Raw genomic sequence first — 20353 nt, 5'->3', positions numbered from 1 at the left:
GGGGCAGAGTTGTAAATGCCAGTATAATTTTAGTCCAGTGGTTGATGAGACCAGAGTGAGACGTGGACACTAGCTCCTTGTGGGATGGATACATTTGAAATGTTTATACTTGGTTATGCAATGACACTGTTATTTTATTGGTTATTATTTGGTGAGGGCTTAAAAATAGTCTTTTTTTTTTTTTTACATTTTTGTGGCTTTGGTCCTTAAGGCCTGTGTTGTTGGTATATACAGAAGAATCTTGACTTTCACAGGTTTAAAGTTTATAGGTTTGGTTATTCTAGACTACTGTAGTAATAATACAATTAGAAGTCATAAATGCATAAAGGTGTGTGTTCAAGATCTGTGTCCTCTGCTTGGGTCTTAAGTACTTAATAGTACAAGTACACACACACACCACTGCGTGCACTGCTTCTGTCTGCTTTGTTGTGCAGGTCTTTTTCCCGCCAAAAATAAGCCCGTACGAGGTGTAGCCTTGTTTGGTTTCTCTGCTGTATTTTAAAGTTATGTCATAATGCTGCTTTCTTGACAGTGTTGGTCAGCAGAAGGTGACGAGGCTGACTGCAGTTGTGAGCGCTGTATTTATAGGACAAACTGAGCCCAACACACGTTTCCAGGCACCAGTGTTATGAATAATTCATGGATTATTTTTGAAAGCAGCTCGTGTTTAAAGCCGTTATTTCGAGATCACTTTGTAGATGGTACTTGTTTTCCTCCCTCTCTCTTCCTCACTCTCTCTCTACCTCCCTCTCTCTCCCTCTACCTCCCTCTCTCTCCCTCTCCCTCCCTCTCTCACGCTCATTCCCACTATTTCTCTCAGTGATGCTTCTCAAAACTAGGCCAGTGTAGTTTCATTTGATGTTGAAATTTGCATTCCACAATGCCCCTCTCTTTCTTTATCTGTGTGTGTGTGTGTTTGTGTGTGTTTGTGTGTGTTTGTGTGTGTGTGTGTGTGTGTGTGTGTGTGTGTCTGTGTGTGTGTGTGTGTGTGTGTGTGTAAGCCAGTATGTCTGTATGTTGGACCACATTGCTTCATTTGAGTACCGCCCCTCTCATTCCCCTCCCCCCACAGTGCAAGCCATGATGGAGCAGAGCAAAACAAAGCTGGCATGTCTTTATAATGAAGCAAGGGGCAGGTCGCTCGTGAAGCACACACACACACACACACACACACACACACACACACACACACACACACTCAGCCACACACTCCTATTAAAATTCTGCCTCCATAAGCAGAGTTGGATTACTTGGTGTTTTGCTCCCATTCAGAGGGAGGGAATCACAGTGCAGCTACAGTAACTATGTGGGCGGAGTCTGAATGGCCAGGGGCGTTACACTGTGCTCATAATCCAGCCCTTCTAGCCAGATCTCACAGCCAGTAGAGATGGTTTACCCCCCCCCCCCCCCAAAAAAAAAAAAAAAAAAAGCTTTAGAACTGCTCGGGGTTTACAGAGGTGTATGCTACATGTCTTCGATCTCAGGCATCGCTCACAGAGAGGTGGGGGGGGGGGGGGGGGGTGTATTGAATAGGTGGTGGGGGGGGAGGGGATCTCAGAGGCCCCAGACGCACCTCTCCTCTCCCCCCAGGGCTGAGGGTTGTCTCTGAACACTAGAGATGAGCTCAGCAGACCTTGGAGCACAGTGTGTGTGTCCCAGGCTGCGTCCTCCATTACTGCGCCTGTCTCCTCCGCTTACGAAATCCTTCGCTCTCTTTCATAAAATAATTACATTTCTGCCTCAATGAATTTAAATGAAGGCCAAGGGCCTGAAGGGGCCACTTTTTAATAAGGGACTTTAGGATTGGTGTCGGTGCACCATATTCAGTAGTTTGTTTTGAATAGACGTGTAAAATGTCCTTAATTCTAATTACAGGAGCTAATGGAAAAGTGGTTCACATCCATATTTGTTCCCTTGTCGGAGAACGGCGGCCGGCGAGAGGGCTTATCACTATAATGACTTTCACATTTGGGCAGTAAATGAAGGAGCTCAGAGGAATCGGGTCACGGGTCCGGAGATCTGCCGTTAACAGCTGGGGGAGGAGTTGAGGGAGGAGTTGAGGGAGGAGTTGAGGGAGGAGTTGAGGGAGGAGTTGAGGGAGGAGTTGAGGGAGGAGTTGGGGGAGGAGTTGGGGGAGGAATTGGGGGCGGGTGGGGGCGGGGCTGGGGGAATGCGTTTCCCTCCCTGTTCAAGTTCTGTTACTCAGTCTGAAAAGCACACCTCATCAGAGCTTGGTATTTTTAGCATATATGTTTATAATTGTAGCAATATTTAAATATAAAATGTAAATTTTTAAGAATACGAATTTTTGCTACAAGGATTTAATATTTAAAATGGATCGGTATGCTGATATTTGTAATTACAGTTTGTTTCTGGCTGGCTAACAGTCTGGCTGAGTGTGTTGGAATAAATCTGGAGATGCAAGTCAGACAGAAAGCAGTGAAGAGAAGCTTTGAAGATCTGCCCCATTTAAAGCTGGAAATGAGGTCTAGTGTACCCTGCAGCTCTGAGAATGCCTGCTTCACTGTTGTGTGTGTGTGTGTGTGTGTGTGTGTGCAGATTTAGAGAACAGAACATGCTGTTCTCTCTCTGTCTGACTGTCTGTCTGTCTGTCTCCCCCTTATCCTCTCCCTCCTGGACACACATCCAGTGTAGCATTCAGTGTAGCTCTAATACTCTTAATTCTCTCTGAGGGACCTGCTCACACAAAGCTGTAGATTCTGCATCTGGCCCCAAATTCACACAAACCGTTGATCACACTCATCTCCCCATCTACCTTGTTTCATCTCTCTCTCTCTCTCTCTCTCTCTCTCTCTCTCTCTCTCTCTCTCTCTCTCTCTCTCTCTCTCTCTCTCTCTCTCTCTCCCTCTCTCCCTCCCTCCCTCCCTCCCTCCCTCTCCTTCCGCCCACATGGTGATAGTGCTTCAGCACAGCTGCCCCATTTTGGGAGCCCAGCATTATATATTAATGAGCTAATTTGCCTGCATTTGCTTAATTCCAGGCAAAGCTTCTGTGCTTGGTACGTAGATGGAGTTGGGCTGGTTGTGTTTGTGACACTCGGTTGACACTTTTTTTTGTGTGTTCTAATTCCTGTTCTACGTCATTGTGTGTGAGCGCAGGACGTGTTGTATAAGCATGATATGAAACTCTGCCCTTTTGAATGGTCCTCTTTATGTCTGGAGACCCATGCAATCACAAGGCATTGCCAGATTTTTCTGGGGTGGAGAATTCATGATGTCGAAAACACCCACTTGACCATTTGAACTGCCTTTTGTCGGCATATTTCATCGTGTTCGTTTGACACTGCTGATCATGTGTTCAGTTCTGGCAGGTCTGTTGCCAACACCCCCACCTTCCCCTGAACCGCACAAACTGCATTTGTGGTTTCATAGCCCAGCGATCACTGAAGTAGCTCATGCATTTTTAATCCGACGTCCTTTGTAGTTGTGACATGTTCCTCAAGGTGACACCAATGGTTTGCCCGTCAACCAATCAGAAAGTGATGATATCACAGATCGGAGAGCGTGGCACATTTTGGACAGGTATTGATTTAGGAGAACGAAACCTCAGCACACCAAATGAAAAATTAACCCAATATTCTCTAGCCGGCGGATATGGGGAATCAATAACAGTATTAGCCTCAAACCGCTGTGCTCCGCAATCTGGGCAGGACTGTCGCACGGCAACAAGCGCTCTCAATCTGCATAGATTATACACGCGCAAACATTCATGGCTCTGGTTCTTTTGCAGACTGTGGGCTGAACGTCCATAAGCAGTGCTCCAGGATGGTGCCGGACGACTGCAAGCCGGACCTGAAGCACGTGAAGAAGGTGTACAGCTGCGACCTGACCACGCTGGTCAAGGCCCACAATGCCAAGCGGCCCATGGTGGTGGACATGTGCATCCGCGAGATCGAGTCGCGAGGTGAGAGCTCCGTCACCCGCGATGACCGTGTAGCCCTTCCCCCGCTTCACAGGCCGGGCCAGCGGACCAATGTCGTTCAGATCATCTATATCAACTGTGTACATGTTTAAGTAAACCTCTGATAGATGCCTTTAAAAGTCTATAATTCTCTTAAGTATTAAAACTAGCATTTATCTTTTCACAAAACTCTGTTCTGACCACCAATGTTACAAATGGCTCTTATAAAACAAGTGGATAATTTGAATTTATTTATAAATTTTTTGCTGTGTGTGTTCAGTCTTAAACAATTTTGTCTGATGTGCAATCAAGTGCCTCATAATGAAGATAAAGCCATCTTCAGTTTTACAGTAAACTCTGCATTCTGCTTCAGGGCTCAAGTCCGAAGGTCTCTACAGAGTCTCTGGCTTCAGCGACTTTATTGAAGATGTCAAGCTCTCCTTCGACAGAGGTACGCTTTCCTTGTGTCGCATGAAGTGGTCCGTATGCCTGCACACAGTGCTTACTGTATAGGCCTGAATAGCCCTGCGTGATCCTGAATAACCCCCGTGAGGACCACTCAACCATCTGCATGTCTTCCTACGACGTGTATTTGGTGACTCTTTGTTTAATGGTGCCGTGTTCCAGCACGGCAGGACGGGGCACACTGTTGTAATGTCGGAGCAGGCATAGCGGGGTGAGGATTACCACCAGTCTGTGTGGGGGGAGGGCGTACGCACAGCCCAGGACATATGGGGGATGTCTGAGACAGCTCGGCCTTCACAAAGAGCACACGGTGGGCTCGTGCGGAACAGCCTCCGAGTGGAGTGTACCGCACAAGACAAACGGCCTTTTATGAAGTGTTCTGCCTGCCTGGGTGTGTGGGGAGACCCAGTGCTGAAGATGGTACAGGGAGGGGAGGGAGACAGGGAGGGGGACGGTGGGGGGAGACGGATGTTTAAGAAGAGGGGAGATGAAGGGAAGACCCAGTCAGAGCGGGAAGGCACTAGCAGGACCCGAGAGAGAGCAGGGCAGCACATTGCGTCTGCTCAGCTGATAACATCGCAATGAAAGACAGCGTAACAACGCCACGCGCCAAACAGCCTGAAATGGGTCCATCGCTGCCAGGTGTCACAGAGACTGCTACACACCCCCCCCCCCCCCCCCAATACCCATCCCCCCTCCACCCACCCCCGCATTCGTTATGCTTCCCCCTTATCTCCCCCAACAGATTTGGGGGGAGCCTCGACCCAATGGGCCGTTTCTCCCGGCTTTACCGGTGCCGTCAATCTCCTGCTCTCTCTGCAGATGGGGAGAAGGCCGACATCTCTATGAACGTGTATGAAGATATCAACGTCATCACGGGCGCCCTTAAACTCTACTTCAGGGATTTACCCATTCCCATCATTACCTACGACACTTACCCACGCTTCATCGAGGCAGCCAGTGAGTCTCATTCTCACACACACACACACAACACACACACACACACACACACACACACACACACACACACACACACACACACACACACACTTGCATACACACACACTTGCATACACACGCTGTACATATATAGACAGATGCACACGCATACACATGGACTGTACAGATGCACATACTGTACATACACACACACTCACTGTGATTTTTCATAAATATACATTTATATGTGTGTGTATTAAAATTCTCAGAATCGGCAACATCCCGCTTGTCCCACAGTCGTGCCTGATTGCTCCTGTATGAATCTCACAGTTCACGTTCAGTTTCGCATCATTTCCTGCAGCTGTATTACAGCCGTAAGCAGCTGTATTACAGCCCAGCGTGGCTAGAACGGACAGGTCTCCGTTCTCAGCCGTGTGCCTCTCACTGTTATAGCGTTTGCCTTCCGCGTTGGCCTGTTTGTTCCGTGTGGTTTTGTTCGTCTGTCTGATTCTCTCGTCTGTCTTCTCAGAGCTGACGGACATGGACGAGCGTCTCGAGGCACTGCACGAGGCTCTGAAGCTGCTCCCTCCAGCTCACTGTGAAACGCTGAGGTATCTCATGGCGCACTTAAAAAGGTGAGGAGCACCATCACGCCCGCCATGCCCCGCCTCCTGTGTGGGACCCACCCTCTCATGCCTTTATCGAGCACGTTTGCATCATTGTGATTGCCATTGTGATCATAGAGGGGGCAGTCCCTGGTCACTAGCCTGCCCCGCCCGTTTTCATGACATCCTGCGTGTTCTGCATGCATGTGTGCAGGGTGACACAGCACGAGAAGGACAACCTCATGAACGCCGAGAACCTGGGGATTGTGTTCGGCCCCACCCTAATGCGAGCGCCCGACCTTGACGCCATGACGGCGCTGAACGACATCCGCTATCAGAGGCAGGTGGTGGAGTCCCTGATCAAGAACGAAGATATCCTGTTCTAGCCCCGCCTCCGCCGTTCCGCCCGTAAAGGAACCTTTGTTGGCGCGGACTGCGGTTCCATGCTGTGTTGTTCTTTCTAAGACTTGAATGAGGATATGAAGGACCCTTTGAAAAGCAGTATTCTTTTTTTTCCTTTTATCCACCCCCACGCCACCCAAAATCTGATGGACCACTACTAATGGCTCAATGTTTGGTTCTCACCCGTTTGATGGGCGTGGATTTTGTACCTTAAATTTGCATGTCTCCTCCCCATTTTTGTCGGGGGTCATCGGGAATGAATGACAGGACTGTGACAGAGTGAGTGTCGCTTGTTTGGGGAGGGTTTCAGGGTTATTATGGGATAGCCCAGCACCTCCCATTTGTGGTAAAAGCTCAAAAAGTCCAGCGAGAAGTGGCTGGGCTTTGATTGGTCCTATAGTTGTACAGTAGATCCCACTTGCCAAACAGGCCTTTTGGGTTTTGTAACTCATAAATGTGAAAGATTCCAGTGACTTTTTGGTGACACTTTGCTTGGAAAGCCTGAAATAAAAGCTGCAATATAAACACCTGGTAAAGAAATGTTTATTACATCAGGGTGGACTCAGTTTAGCTATCGGGTACAGTGCCAGAAACATCATGTATTTATATGTGGAGATTGGTGCAGTATTACAGTGGTTGGCTGTCATATTCAAAAATTTGAGTTTGAAACATAATTTTGATCCATTACCGTTGAACTGTTTTCAATAAGCAACGAGATTTTCTTTATTGCAGGCATTTGATTTTGTTTGCATTCACACTCTTCATTTTAATTGCAAGTGTCTAGGAATGTCGTGTAAAATTCACAAGTTCACATATTTTCACATATGGCTCTTCAAGTAAAGTGTCACCGTACTTTTTAAATCCTGGCGATGTTTTTTACGTAGTCACTCTGTAACCTGCCATACAGTACGATTCCTCTTCAGATGAAGCTCTAAAGCTTCACCAGCTCCTGAATCACAGCACGGCCCGTCTGCTTCTCGGTGTACGTTATGGTGGTTTGGCCTTCAAAAAACAAAAACAATAATCAAAACAAAATATTCTTGCACTCTCAACAGAACTGGCTGATGTATTTTGGTTGTAATGTTTTTGTTTTTGGGTTTTTTGTATATGAATTGAGCATGATAACATTAATTTATTAAACTTCACTTTTAGACATGGCGTGTTAGACGTCTGTTGCATATGTTCTGATTGATTGCACAACGTTCTCACACCGAATCAAGATGTTGGTATGTTTTTAAGCTCAAAGCAAGATACAGTTTCCTAATCAGCTTCCCAAAAGATTTGATGTGAGACACTTTATTATTGTCCTCATAGTGTCAACATGACGTAATGCTTTGTACATGTTTGTCCTGTCCGCATGTTTACATGGGCCACGTGTGACCGGACACCAGCAACTGATGACCTTCACGCTTTGGATCCAGTTAGGCCTCCAAAGCTTGTGTCAATCACACTGATTCATTTAGATATTAACAAAGAAACCACAATACCTCAGTTAGCCTCCACCCCCATCAACACCGCTGAACACGTATGCAAACAAGGCAAGACAAAGAGTTCATGTTTTTTTTGTTTTTTTTTTTATGAATAATTACCTGATAATGGCCACGGCCTTACCCCAAGCCTTTACCCTCAATGCTATCAAGGCCTATCTCGTCCTGACAGCGTCGCACCCTTCTCAAACGTTCCTGCCTCTCGGCTATTAAAATGTATATTAGTCTGTCTGGACTCCCTCAGAAATGCCTTATCACAGGTCCTATGGCGTGCTCTCTGGTCGAGATAGCTGATTTGAGGGCAGGAGGGCGGCCCCTCTGTCATTCATGTCTCCGTTGGCAGCTGGTGAGTCTTAATTTGCCGTGAAATCCCATTAAATGATTCCCCATTGTTCCTTTGGTTGAGCATGGAAACACCAGTATAGGTTAGTTTATTAAAAGCCACGAGGCTTTATGAGCCCTGACATCTTTCCCATTACACTGGCTTTGTGTCCTTCTGCACCACTTGGTTTGGCGTTCCCGCTCCGCTCTAGAAGCCCTCGTTGCAATCGCACAGCCCCTGTGTTAATAAGCAAAGCTTTGTTACTGTAGCTGTAGGTTATTTCTCAGTGTAAACGAGTGGTAATTCCTAAATGAGACTCAGTTGTTCTTTTTCTAAGGTCATTCATTTCATGTAGACCTAGATGAAATAGCATCAATAAATAAGATTTGTAGAAGCATCTGCTATTGTACCAGTACAAAAGGAACTCAAAGTGATCAGGTAATGGAAGAGGTCATTAAATGGGGTCATGGATACACCTCCCACGCATTTAGGGTCAACGGATCCCGATGTTGAAATTTATAGGAAGAAAAACAAGCAATCCAGTCTCGTATTTGGAGGATGTTTTATTGATATTGAACGCCCGTGATGCTGCCGTGCGGGTGAGGGGAGGGGGCGGGGCTTGGCGGGTGGTGCGACCGTACTGTGCTGCCTGCTCCCGGACTCGTGCCACAGCAACTGAACTCTGAGCCGCACACGTCAAATAAATCGCTGTGAATGTGTGGCAGAACACCTGCACCCTCAGCTCTAAAGAACTGCACTGTGCTCACATGATGTGCAAGGTAACTGACCTCTCTGGGTCGGCCGTATGAAGTGGGAGTGATCTCATCAAGTCTTCTGTGGTGCTGATATTAAACATGGACTGAAATAGTGAAATAAGCTAAAGAACAGAGAAGACAAAAGTAAGTATGCGTGTGTAATAATATATAATATTTAAGTATATATACTGTATATATTATATATTTAAAATGAATCATATATATATATACACACACTTTTGTCTTCTCTGTTCTTTAGCTTACAACGTAACAACACAACGTAACTCCAAGTCAATCACACACTGTGAAACCAACCTGTTCTGTTAGGAAGCAACACTGATTGTGAATCAATTTCACCTGCTGTTGTGCAAATGGAACAGACAAAAGGTATAAATGAGAGGCAATTAGCAAGACACCCTCTATAAAGGAGTGGTTCTGCAGGTGGTGACCACAGACCTTTTCTCTGTTCTCATCCTTTCTGGCTGATGTTTTGGTCACCATAGAGGTAGCATGAGGCGGTGTCTACAAGCCACAGAAGTTGCTGCAGCTCATCTAGGATGGCACATCAATGCCAGCTGTGGCAAGAAGGGTTATTGTGTCTGTTAGCAGTGTCCAGAGCATGGAGCAGATACCAGGAGACATGGAGGGGGCCATAGTAGGGCAACTACCCAGCAGCAGGACCACTAACTCCTCCTTTGTGCAAGGAGGAACAGTGCCAGAGCCCTGCTAAATGACCTCCAGCAGGCCACTAATATCCATGTTTCTGCTCAAACAGTCAGAAACAGACTCCATGAGGGTGGTATGAGGGCCCGACGTCCACAAGTGGGGCTTGTGCTTACAGCCCAACTCTGTGCAGGGCGATAGGCATTTGCCAGAGATCACCAAGATTGGCAGATTCACCAGTGGCGCCCCGTGCTCTTCACGGATAACAGCAGGTTCACACTGAGCACATGACAGAGTCTGGAGATGTGATGGAGTTTGGCAGTGGGTCAGTAATGGTGTAGGGAGGCATTTCTTTGGAGGACCGATCAGACCTCCATGTGCTAGCCAGAGGTACCCTGACTGCTATTAGGTACCGGGGTAAGACCCTCAGACCCATTGTGAGACCATATGCTGATTCAGTGGGTCATTCCCTGGGTTCATTCTGATTCATGACAATGCTAGGCCTCATGTGGCTGAAGTGTGTCAGCAGTTCCTGCATAATGAAGGCATTGATGCTATGGACTGACCTGCCCGTTGCCCAGACCTGAATCTAATCGAGCACATCTGGGACATCATCCACCAACACCACATTGAACCACAGACTGTCCAGGAGTTGACTGACGCTTTAATCCAGGTCTGGGAGGAGATTCCTCAGGAGATCATCCCCCACCTCATCAGGAGCATGCCCAAGCATTGTAGGGAGGTCATACAGGCACGTGGAGGCCACACACACTACTGAACCTCGTTTTAACTTGTCTTGAGGAATTTCCACTGAAGTTGAATCAGCCTGTCATTTGATTTTCCACTTTGATTTTGAGTATGATACCAAATCCAGAGCTCCATGGGATAATATTTATTTACATTGATCATTTTTATGTAATTTTATTCTCAATGCTTTCAACTGGAAGATTTTCAACTGGAATATTTTATTAATTGAGATCTAGGATGTTATTTTAGTGTGTGTGTGTGTGTGTGTATAACAAAAACAGAGAGCATGTGTAGTGTACTATATACACAGACATTCAAACACACCCACACACAAAATCCTCTTATCCTATGTTAATGCTCTTCTCCAAAGGCGGCGTGATGTAGGTAATCTGGGCAGACACTGGAGCATGCAGAGATGGCCCTGGATCGCTGGGTAGATTTGTCCAGCAGCTGTGTGTTTGTATCCATGTTTGGATCGAGTTCTAAAGGGACTGTTAATCACGTGGAGAGCAGGCGAGATGGGGGGGGGGGGGGGTGCTGTGAGGATTGGTAATAACAGCTTTCAGGTCTGTTTCTCCATGCGCTTGTCTTGATGGGGCTTCCTGAATGGGGCTCTCCTCTACCTCTCCCCTCCTCTCTCTCAAGGTCGAACAGCTTTAATCCTGCCAGGAGGCACATGGGTAGGACAGGAAATCAAGTGGTCTCCCTCCCTCTCTCCCTCCCTCTCTCTGTGTGTCAGGGCAGGAGGGATACTGATCTCTCTTAATTCAGCAGTTGCCAGATCTGGCAGTTGTTCTCTAAATAAGATGAATGGTCCGAGGGTGCGATGGGGGGATGGTGAAGAGAAACGCAGTCTGCTGGAGTGGGGGTGGGGGTTTGGTTGTGGGTGTGGGGTGAGGGCGGGGGTGGGCGTGTGTTTCCAGCAGGTGCTAGGCCAGCGTATAGGACCAGGAGTGGTTGTATAGGTAAGCAAATAAATTGTAAAGAGACTACAATTGCGAGAAGACTAGAAGAGGATTGTGAATCAAAGAGATGACTTGTACAGGGTGGTGTGAGCTGAGGGATGGGGTTTGTGGGCTTTCAGTGGCATTCAAACTACAGATGGGGTCAGGCTAGTGGAAGGTGGAGACTGTTGGGACAGTGGGTGGGGTAAGGTGGAGCTCTTGGAAATGCCGCGGTGATGTCTTGCTCAGCCGAACAAGTGTGACCTCATCACCACAGCCTTGTGAAATGACCGAGTAGAGCTTCACCTCGTATTAAACCCCTGGGTGTGAAAGTACTTTTTGGTACAATGAATAGTGAATGTCCTATTCCAGTGTTTGCCTGAAATACTTTATTGTGTTGATAAATAAAGCATATCTGAAAGCTGATATGGTACGGGCTACAAACACACTGACCAGGAACTACTTAAAAGTGCTATGAGAGCAAAAAAAAAAAGCATACAAAATCCGTAATTTGACCTGATAGGTTTTCTGTTCAACATCTTTTATTGAATAAAAACCCATTTAATGTATAAATGAGTTAATGTAGTGATTTAATGTTTAAGCGTTAGTGTTCTGTTACGGCGTGTTTATGCCTTGTGTGTGTTAACTTAGGATGAGCACATGGATTAGGGGAGAGTTTGTCTCTGGTTTCATATGTTACGTGGTTGAGTTTGACCCTGGGATAACAGTCTACAGACCAGAGCTGAGTGTGGGAGAGGGAGACGACTCCACTCACAGCAGATATGAGTGACAGAGGCTTTCAAACACACGACCGTCACTCTTCCACTCGCTCTGTATAAAAGAGGAATTTGATTTTTCATTGTGGATTCCAGTGTCAGCAGCATGAAGGGCTTTCCTCTGTGTTTCTGCCTCCTGTTTCTCTTTGCAGGTACAGTTTTTAACTTTTCTCTCTATATTTTATTGAATTATCTTTCATAAAGAGAATAAAGGGAGACTAGTAATACCAATACTGTTTAGTACTACCAGATGTAGATATGTCATACTAATTAAAAGGTTTCACAGGTTTCAAGAACTTGTGTTGATGTGAACGTAAACATAAACTAAGAGCTCCAGACATAGTTACAGTGATTGCTTATAATGTGTGAGATGAAATAACCCATTTGATTTTAGACTGCACAAAGCATTGCTTTGATTGACAGCTCCAGATGTCCAAATGACTGCTGGGAACTTTATTACCCCTTTTGTACATTATTGCATGTTTACTGATCAAGAAAACTGAACTGCGATTAAAGAGCTGTATTTATTAAGTGCTACATTTTTAAGATAAACATTAATTACATGTTGCATATCTGAACCAAATAATCTGAGGGCAGAAGTGAAAATAAGCCATTGGTGGCACATAAAGTCAGTGAAGCACTGGTATGACATGCCATCAGATGTTAAACTTGGACTGGAATTCAGAGCTCCTTTCCGGTAACGTTAGCCGTCATGGAAATTTGACCCAACGCACCTCGATTCATCTCACGCACTGTGAGAAAGTCGACCAGAACACCACAACAGATCCCCATGGCCCGCGTGCAACTCCCTCACAGGGGCCACAATAGCATCACCGAACTTGTGCTTTAAGACTGTACGGTGAGAACAGACTTACCCACTCGATGCCTCTGTTAATATAGAAAGTATTTACATGCTTGATTCTGGCAAGCTTACAGTGGAGTGTGATCTCACTTGGCTCTCCCTCAGAAGAGTCTCAACAGGACGTGTTGCGCAGAGAGACTATACTTCAGCACTGTCTGGGTGCCTTTTCCTACTGGCTTTTTTGTTGAGCAGGAGTTTCCTGGTGTTCAGAGGACGAGACCCGGCTGGTTAAAACTCTGTTCACCGGGTATAATAAAGTGGTGCGTCCAGTCAGTCACTTTAAGGACGCCGTGGTGGTCACTGTAGGACTTCAGCTGATCCAGCTCATCAGTGTGGTAGGACTTACTGTTGTCAGTTTATAAAACACCTCTTGTTTTTAGGTCAGTGCCAGCTGTAAATATAAAACTACATTTTTGGCCATGTGTTCTCTGACAGGATGAAGTTAACCAGATTGTGACAAGCAATGTTCGTCTAAAACAGGTACTCAGAAACCGAGAATACCGAAGATTTTAATACATGGTGTAATTCAATCTCCATTAGGAGGCATGTAGAGAATGTTTCTAGGTTAGTGTCATTAAGCAACCCACACAACCCCACTCCTTCGCCTTTTAGCAATGGAAAGATGTGAACCTGCAGTGGAACCCAGAGGAATATGGGGGGATCCAGAAGATCCGTGTTCCATCCTCAGACATCTGGAAGCCCGACCTCGTTCTCTACAACAAGTACGCATTGCTGTCTTCTGTGCCTGACCATACGTCTGCAGTAGGAGCTCACCCAGTAACAGCCCAGAACCTCCCGTCATAGTGATGCCTTCTATCCAGTCACTACTGTGTTGGCATGGACTTGTGTTTATGCAGTCAAGGGGAGGAAGGGAGGTGTGAGAATTAAGGAAGAGTGCTTACACTGCATCAAGCTAAATCTGGACTTCTCACTCCCAGCAATATGCTGCTTCTAAAACACACACACACACACACACACAGGCATTTCTTCCATGTGAACTTTGTGCCCATCGCTATACTGGTTGGCTGGCACACACTATAGTGAGGACAGCTTCATGCCAGTTCAGTGGGCAGCTCCAGATGGAGCTGTGCATAGCGCTTGGCCTTATTCACTCCTCTTCATCCTCCTCACACTCCTCACCGATCCCCACTGGTGCGGTTACAGTACACAAAATCGCAGTATGTTGTGTGTTTGAATGGCATATTATGGCCTCGGCTTACACCGATGCTGGTAAAATACCATTGAAACCTTCTCAGAGGTTCTGTTGCCTCTCAAATCATGTTTTGACTGTGGATTTTAAAGTGGCCGCTCTCTTCCTCTGTCTCCGTGTTTGCACAGTGCCGACGGAGACTTTGCAATAGTGCACGAGACCAAAGTTCTGCTGGAGCACACAGGAATGATCACGTGGAACCCACCAGCCATCTTCAAGAGCTACTGCGAGATCATTGTGCTCCACTTCCCCTTTGACCTCCAGAACTGCAGCATGAAACTGGGAACGTGGACCTTCGATGGGAATCTCGTCGTCATCAACCCTGTAATTACACCCTTCACGACCGACCGGCCGTTACTGCTGTTTAAGGGAAAGGGGAAATAAAAGGAGAGCTGGATGGCTTGACAGAGCAATGATTGGGAGAAATTAATAAATAACTAGAAGGTTTCTGCATTGTGCTGGAGTATTGATACTGATAAATATCTGTGAGGAGAGCACAGGAGTCCGGGAGCGTGGAGGAGGAGATGGAAGGGCGGATGTGGGAAGTTACCACAACAGCAATTGGGGAATAATCCTGGGGAAGGAGGATGGAGCTTCTGGGTTTTGGCTTCATTTTGTAATTAACAGTAATGAAGATTAATTTCTGGCAAATTGGTTGTCACTAAGTGACAATTTTTGCACACCCCTCCCTGTTTGTTTTTTACAGTTTACAGTAAAATTTGTGGAGCCTATGAAACTTAATCACATTCATCTTGAAAAAGTGCAATTTCCAGTTAGCTGCATGGAAGACACAATCTAAGTGCTGGGGACTGACAATCACTGACATTTTATCATTTACAAAGAGGCTTAATTAAATCTACTCACACCACATGAGATCATTGTCCCTTCTAATATGTGTGGTTCTCCTCTCTCCTCTGCGTGGTTCTCCTTTCTCCTCCGCGTGGTTCTCCTCTCTCCTCCGCTAGGACAGCGACCGGCCAGACTTGAGCAATTTCATGGAGAGCGGCGAGTGGGTAATGAAAGACTACAGGAGTTGGAAGCACTGGGTGTATTATGCGTGTTGCCTGGATACGCCCTACCTGGACATCACCTACCACTTCCTCATGCTGAGGTTGCCTCTCTACTTCATAGTCAACGTGATCATCCCCTGTATCCTCTTCTCCTTCCTCACTGGTCTGGTCTTCTACCTGCCCACCGACTCTGGTAGGCTCCAAACACAGGGACCTTGATAGGGGACCAGTGGGAGGGTCATGGGAATTATATAGGTGGCCAGATGGGTAAACATTAGGTACATTTATGGAGGGATGAATATGTTCTCTGTTCCTTATATGGCTTCTTCTGCCACATTCATCAGCTCATTTTGAATAGGCGTCCTGTGTGTGTGTTAATGTGTATATATGGACAGACTGTGGCACTGATGGGTGTTACTGTGTCTGTTTTTTCTCATTAGATTGTGGCCTCACCATGTCTGCCAGTCTGACTAATGTTTTATACATCACAAGCACATCTCTATCTATCTATCTATCTATCTATCTATCTATCTATCTATCTATCTATCTATCTATCTCTTTCTCTCTCTCTCTCTCTCTCTCTCTCTCTCTCTCTCTCTCTCTCTCTCTCTCTCTCTCTCTCTCTCTCTCTCTCTCTCTCTCTGCGCACTACCACATCAGTAAGTGCTCTTGATTTAGTGGTGAGACCATAATATTTTTTCCATGTGCCAGAATATTTGTGTCTTCTTATTTTTGGTAACCTCCCTGCGTGGAGTGATACCGAGTAGTGTTTCTATTCATTCGGCTGGAACAAACCTGCTCTACACCAGTTTGTACCATTCACAGTCGGCCTGTCTGTGTTCGGTCTGTGCAGCTCAGCTCCTGAAAGGACACGGTGCTAGTGTCAGTACTGATTCATCACTTTGAGCAGTAGCAGCATGTGTAACTTGCCCTGCTCAGTGGCGCGTGCTAAAGGCCCTCTCCACAGTCAGCACCCTCTAGCCGGGGAATATCTCTGGATCCAAGCATCCCGGAGCCTGCCGTCGGAGGCGAGGGCCATTTGCTTTCCATGGTGTCGTCACGGTTCACCACACTCCCACCTGGAGAGTTTGGCGTCATGTTAGCGGAGCACGCTAACAGATTTTGTTGCTGGGGAGGTTTTGGTCACACTAGAGTCTTAAGCATATAAGGCAAATTTCCATCCCACAGTGCCACACATGAGTATGGAGTAGGTGGTTACAGGAAACTGTAAGGAGAGGAATTGGGTTAGACATCATGACTCACCCTCTTTGTACACAGAGTTCCTATTTTACCCGAGTGCTGTAACCAGCTTTAGAATCCATGTTTCTAAGGAAATATGTGCATAAGCCCTCGAAGACAAGACAGAAACATACAGTCCTAATATAGCTCAGGCCTACAGCGTCCTTCACTGTGACCTTAGGGCTTGGTATATGTGTGAACACAAGTGGGTTATATATAAGCCAAACAGGCCACCACTTTTAGGAATTTAGGATCACCTGATAATATGCATTAAGACAGCAGAAAGGTTTCGCATTAGGATCTTGCATTTCTTCTGTGTTCATTTCATGTATTCATGAAATGTGTGTGTCTGTGCACGCGTGTGTGTGTGTGTGTGTGTGTAGGTGAGAAGATGACCCTAAGCATCTCTGTCCTGTTGTCTCTGACTGTGTTCCTGCTGGTGATCGTGGAGCTCATTCCCTCCACCTCCAGTGCTGTTCCGCTTATTGGAAAATACATGCTCTTCACCATGATCTTCGTCATTGCCTCCATCATCATCACAGTCGTCGTCATCAACACACACCACCGCTCCCCCAGCACACACACCATGCCAGCATGGGTCCGTAAGGTGGGTACAGTACACACATCCCAGTGTCTCACGTCAAAATGTCTTCTGATTTTATTATTTGTAGTTTTAGTATTTAGTGAGAATTTAAATGAATTTGTACATGCATTCAAAATGTGTAGGCTTATAGTATAGCGCTATATTCTTACTGTGTAACCTTAGGGTGCCACCTAGTGGTGACAGCAGTGTATTAGCCCATTTCATAATAGCTAAATTCAATTTGAAATTGGTTGTGGATGTTATTTAATAATGAACACCATCATGATATGTATATAGAATTTATTATATATATTATATATTGTATTATTAAAAATATATATTTCAAGTATGATGACAAAGCCTCAATCTTACCATAAAATCAGTAGTAAAATGTCCCAAACTGCCATCAGTTGCAACCTACATAACCTCAAACATAAAGTTGTTTGGGGAGGTTGATAGTACAGGGTCTGTTGTCAATAAGCAAAATAAAACATGCCAACATTTCTAAAAAATGAGCAAATTAACACGTAAATAAATGGAATGTCACATTTCTGGTGTTTTTCGTTTGGTCTCTTCCTGAACCAGGTTTTCATTGAGACCATCCCCAAACTCATGTTCTTCTCTACGATGAAGAGACCATGTGTGGAGAAAAACACTAATAACATCTTCGCTGCTGACCTGGACATCTCAGACATCTCAGGCAAACCCATGCCCACCAGTGTGCCCTACCAATCCCCCATCGCCAAACACCCAGATGTGCGCAACGCCATAGAAGGGGTGAAGTACATTGCAGAGACCATGAAGTCAGATGAGGAGTCCAACAATGTAAGGCCATTGACATTTGCTTTCTTTACAATGGATGTGCCCTAATATAACCTAATAATATGAATAATGATAATAATAACATTTTTAACTCCTCAAACTGTAAACTGGCTCAAATAATGAGCAATAATCAAATTATCAAATTGTCAAATGATTTTACACAGAATAACCCCTATAATAAATAATATATATACAGAATAACCTCTTTCTCTCTCTCTCTCTCTCTCTCTCTCTCTCTCTCTCTCTCTCTCTCTCTCTCTCTCTCTCTCTCTCTCCCCCTCTCTCTCTCATTCATCTCTCTCTAGGCTTGTGAGGAGTGGAAATTTGTTGCCATGGTTTTGGACCATATTCTGCTCTGTGTGTTCATGGCAGTATGTATAATTGGAACCATGGCTGTGTTTGCTGGACGTCTTATTGAGCTCAGCATGCTGTAACATTCAGGTGTTTACAGCACCATTTAGTTCATCCAGAAGGTTGAGATATGCATGGAAATGATGAGACCCAACGATATAAAGATTTGCTGCATAAAAGTCCCTTGTGACCATACGTTTTTAGTTATTAACTTCTGTCATGCCTCAGTATGTGTAGCAGTGACTAAAAGTAATTTTAGGAATGTATCTAAGACTGTTCTAAGACTCATGACTGTAATTTATTACTCATGACTGTAATTTATTTATTTAGTTGCAGAAAAATAGTAAATTCTGTATTAAAAAATTAACTTAAAATGCTCTAATCTTGCTCTGAATGTTCTTCTGCTTTCTTTCTTTCTTTTAAATGATTTTGATAAGGTTTGCAGTAGAAATGTAATGTCAACAATACAACATAAATAACTATTCAATACAGCATATTAAAATGTAATATTGTATTGTTCGTATTTCCCTCTTATGATGGCCCTAGAGCACATGTGTCAAAGTCAAGGCCCGCGGGCCAGATCCGGCCCGCAAATTGATTATCTATGGCCCCCTGGATGATATTTAATTACTATTAGAACCGGCCCGCAGGCCAGAGCCGCCCGATGGTGTTTTGCACGCACAAACACTACATTCCCCACAATGCAACGGTAGCCCACGAAGTCACTGCAGCACACAAGCGGCGAGGGTCTGCGCGGCAAAAATGACATAATCGCAGTGGCTCCGCCCGTGTGCGAGGGCGTCGCACGCTGTCTCGCAAGGTCTTGCACCAGTTAAACTTAATTAAGTTAAATATTTATACATATAGTCGAAATTATTCGCCCAATCTTAACGTCTTCACGTTCTCTCATGTTTCGTCCTGGAATTACAAGAGTTAACGTAATACAGGAGAACTGGGGTGGGTTTCCCGAAACGTTCGTAGCGCTAAGTACTTCGTAACCTCGTATGAAACGTATGAGGTTAAGAAGTACTTAGCGCTAAGAACGTTTCGGAAAACTCTCCCCTGTTCAGTCAGACATATTTGTTGTGAAACGAAGTCGTTACAATTTCAAGCATTGTACAATTTTCAAGCATTTACAATTTCAAGTACTTTAGCCTAAATTCCAGCACTTTTCAAACCTTTATTACTTTATTCATTTAATGTACAGGACATATTTTCTTTGAAGGAAGTTTGTTTTTATCTGTTTGCTTGTTGAAAAATGTTTTCACTTGAAAATACTGGCATCCATAAGAAAATATTGCTTTATTCATTTAAGCATTAAATAATATACACTGTGTTAGGTCTTGGTTCAATAGGCTATGTGCAATCATTTCAATGTTTTAATAAACATTGAACCAGTCCGGCCCTCGGCTTGTAGCAAATTTGGTTTTTTGGCCCTCGGTGTATTTGACTTTGACATCCCTGCCCTAGAGCATTGTGGAAACATTTGTCAAAACCTGGCAGTTAAACATACTTTATCTGAAACTGATAATAAATTCCAGGATTTGGGGCTTTTGGGACTTAGCACATAAAATATTAAATTTAGATAGCACATAAAATCTCAATAACAGAACCATGTTTTCTGTTTGTCTATTTTATCATGTCACCTGTGATTTTTATTGTTGTACCCATAATTTGCTGAATTTTATTGACCTTTTTGCAACATATTATATAGCCATATCTGGATTCCTCTTAACACTATCACCCTGCTTTCAAGCTGGCTAATAGTCCTTCCTAAAGCTAAAGACTTTCTTCCTTTTCTTTAGTATAAACCAATCTGAGTGATCGTCAGTTCACATGAAGAGGAAGTAATGTTCAGTTTGCTTGTTCCTGATTCATTTGTGTCTTTTGATATGCACAATTGATTATCTACCTAGGAGATTATCAAATATGGTCTGAATGTTAATGTAAGTGATGAGGATTAACATCTGTTTTGGTTTTAACATTACTGAGGTGAAATCAGTCACAAAGTGAAATTGTGCTCTTGTGACCTCGTAGTGTATGGTATAGTGGTTTGTCTCAAAATATCCTGCATGATTGGTCTATAAATGCCACATTTCCAGGACAAAACCCCACTGTCCAAGGGTCGATACTAAAACGCAGCTTAAAATACCAATACAATGCTTTGAGTGGAAAGGTTCATTTTTAGTCCAGTTCTTCACGCATTGCTCATTGTTTCATGGTCCACAAAAAACCCACTTTTCAAAGAAA

General features: G+C 44.9%; 2 protein-coding genes across 2 annotated transcripts in view; both read left to right on the top strand.

Annotated features, from left to right (window-relative positions):
• The window catches only part of chn1 (chimerin 1), a 39027-nt gene extending 31542 nt beyond the window's left edge, over positions 1 to 7485 (top strand). Inside the window, exons 9-14 of the mRNA XM_077002821.1 lie at positions 133 to 166; positions 3745 to 3924; positions 4295 to 4372; positions 5209 to 5346; positions 5855 to 5960; positions 6145 to 7485. Of these exons, the coding sequence (XP_076858936.1) occupies positions 133 to 166; positions 3745 to 3924; positions 4295 to 4372; positions 5209 to 5346; positions 5855 to 5960; positions 6145 to 6316 (708 nt within the window). The 3' untranslated portion in view covers positions 6317 to 7485. The remainder of the gene's footprint in view (positions 1 to 132; positions 167 to 3744; positions 3925 to 4294; positions 4373 to 5208; positions 5347 to 5854; positions 5961 to 6144) is intronic.
• A 4491-nt stretch (positions 7486 to 11976) lies between these two features.
• LOC143512463 (acetylcholine receptor subunit alpha-like) lies at positions 11977 to 18479 on the top strand. The gene is made up of 9 exons (XM_077002817.1): positions 11977 to 12178; positions 13081 to 13223; positions 13324 to 13368; positions 13501 to 13610; positions 14227 to 14422; positions 15064 to 15301; positions 16731 to 16954; positions 17516 to 17755; positions 18058 to 18479. The coding sequence occupies exons 1-9, from the start codon at positions 12133 to 12135 to the stop codon at positions 18184 to 18186; spliced, it is 1371 nt and encodes a 456-aa protein (XP_076858932.1). The 5' UTR covers positions 11977 to 12132; the 3' UTR covers positions 18187 to 18479.
• Positions 18480 to 20353: the final 1874 nt, after the last annotated feature.

The sequence above is a fragment of the Brachyhypopomus gauderio genome, chromosome 4 (genome assembly GCF_052324685.1).
Source record: "Brachyhypopomus gauderio isolate BG-103 chromosome 4, BGAUD_0.2, whole genome shotgun sequence".
NCBI classification, from domain to species: domain Eukaryota; kingdom Metazoa; phylum Chordata; class Actinopteri; order Gymnotiformes; family Hypopomidae; genus Brachyhypopomus; species Brachyhypopomus gauderio.
This window is presented reverse-complemented; position numbering and strand designations above follow the sequence as displayed.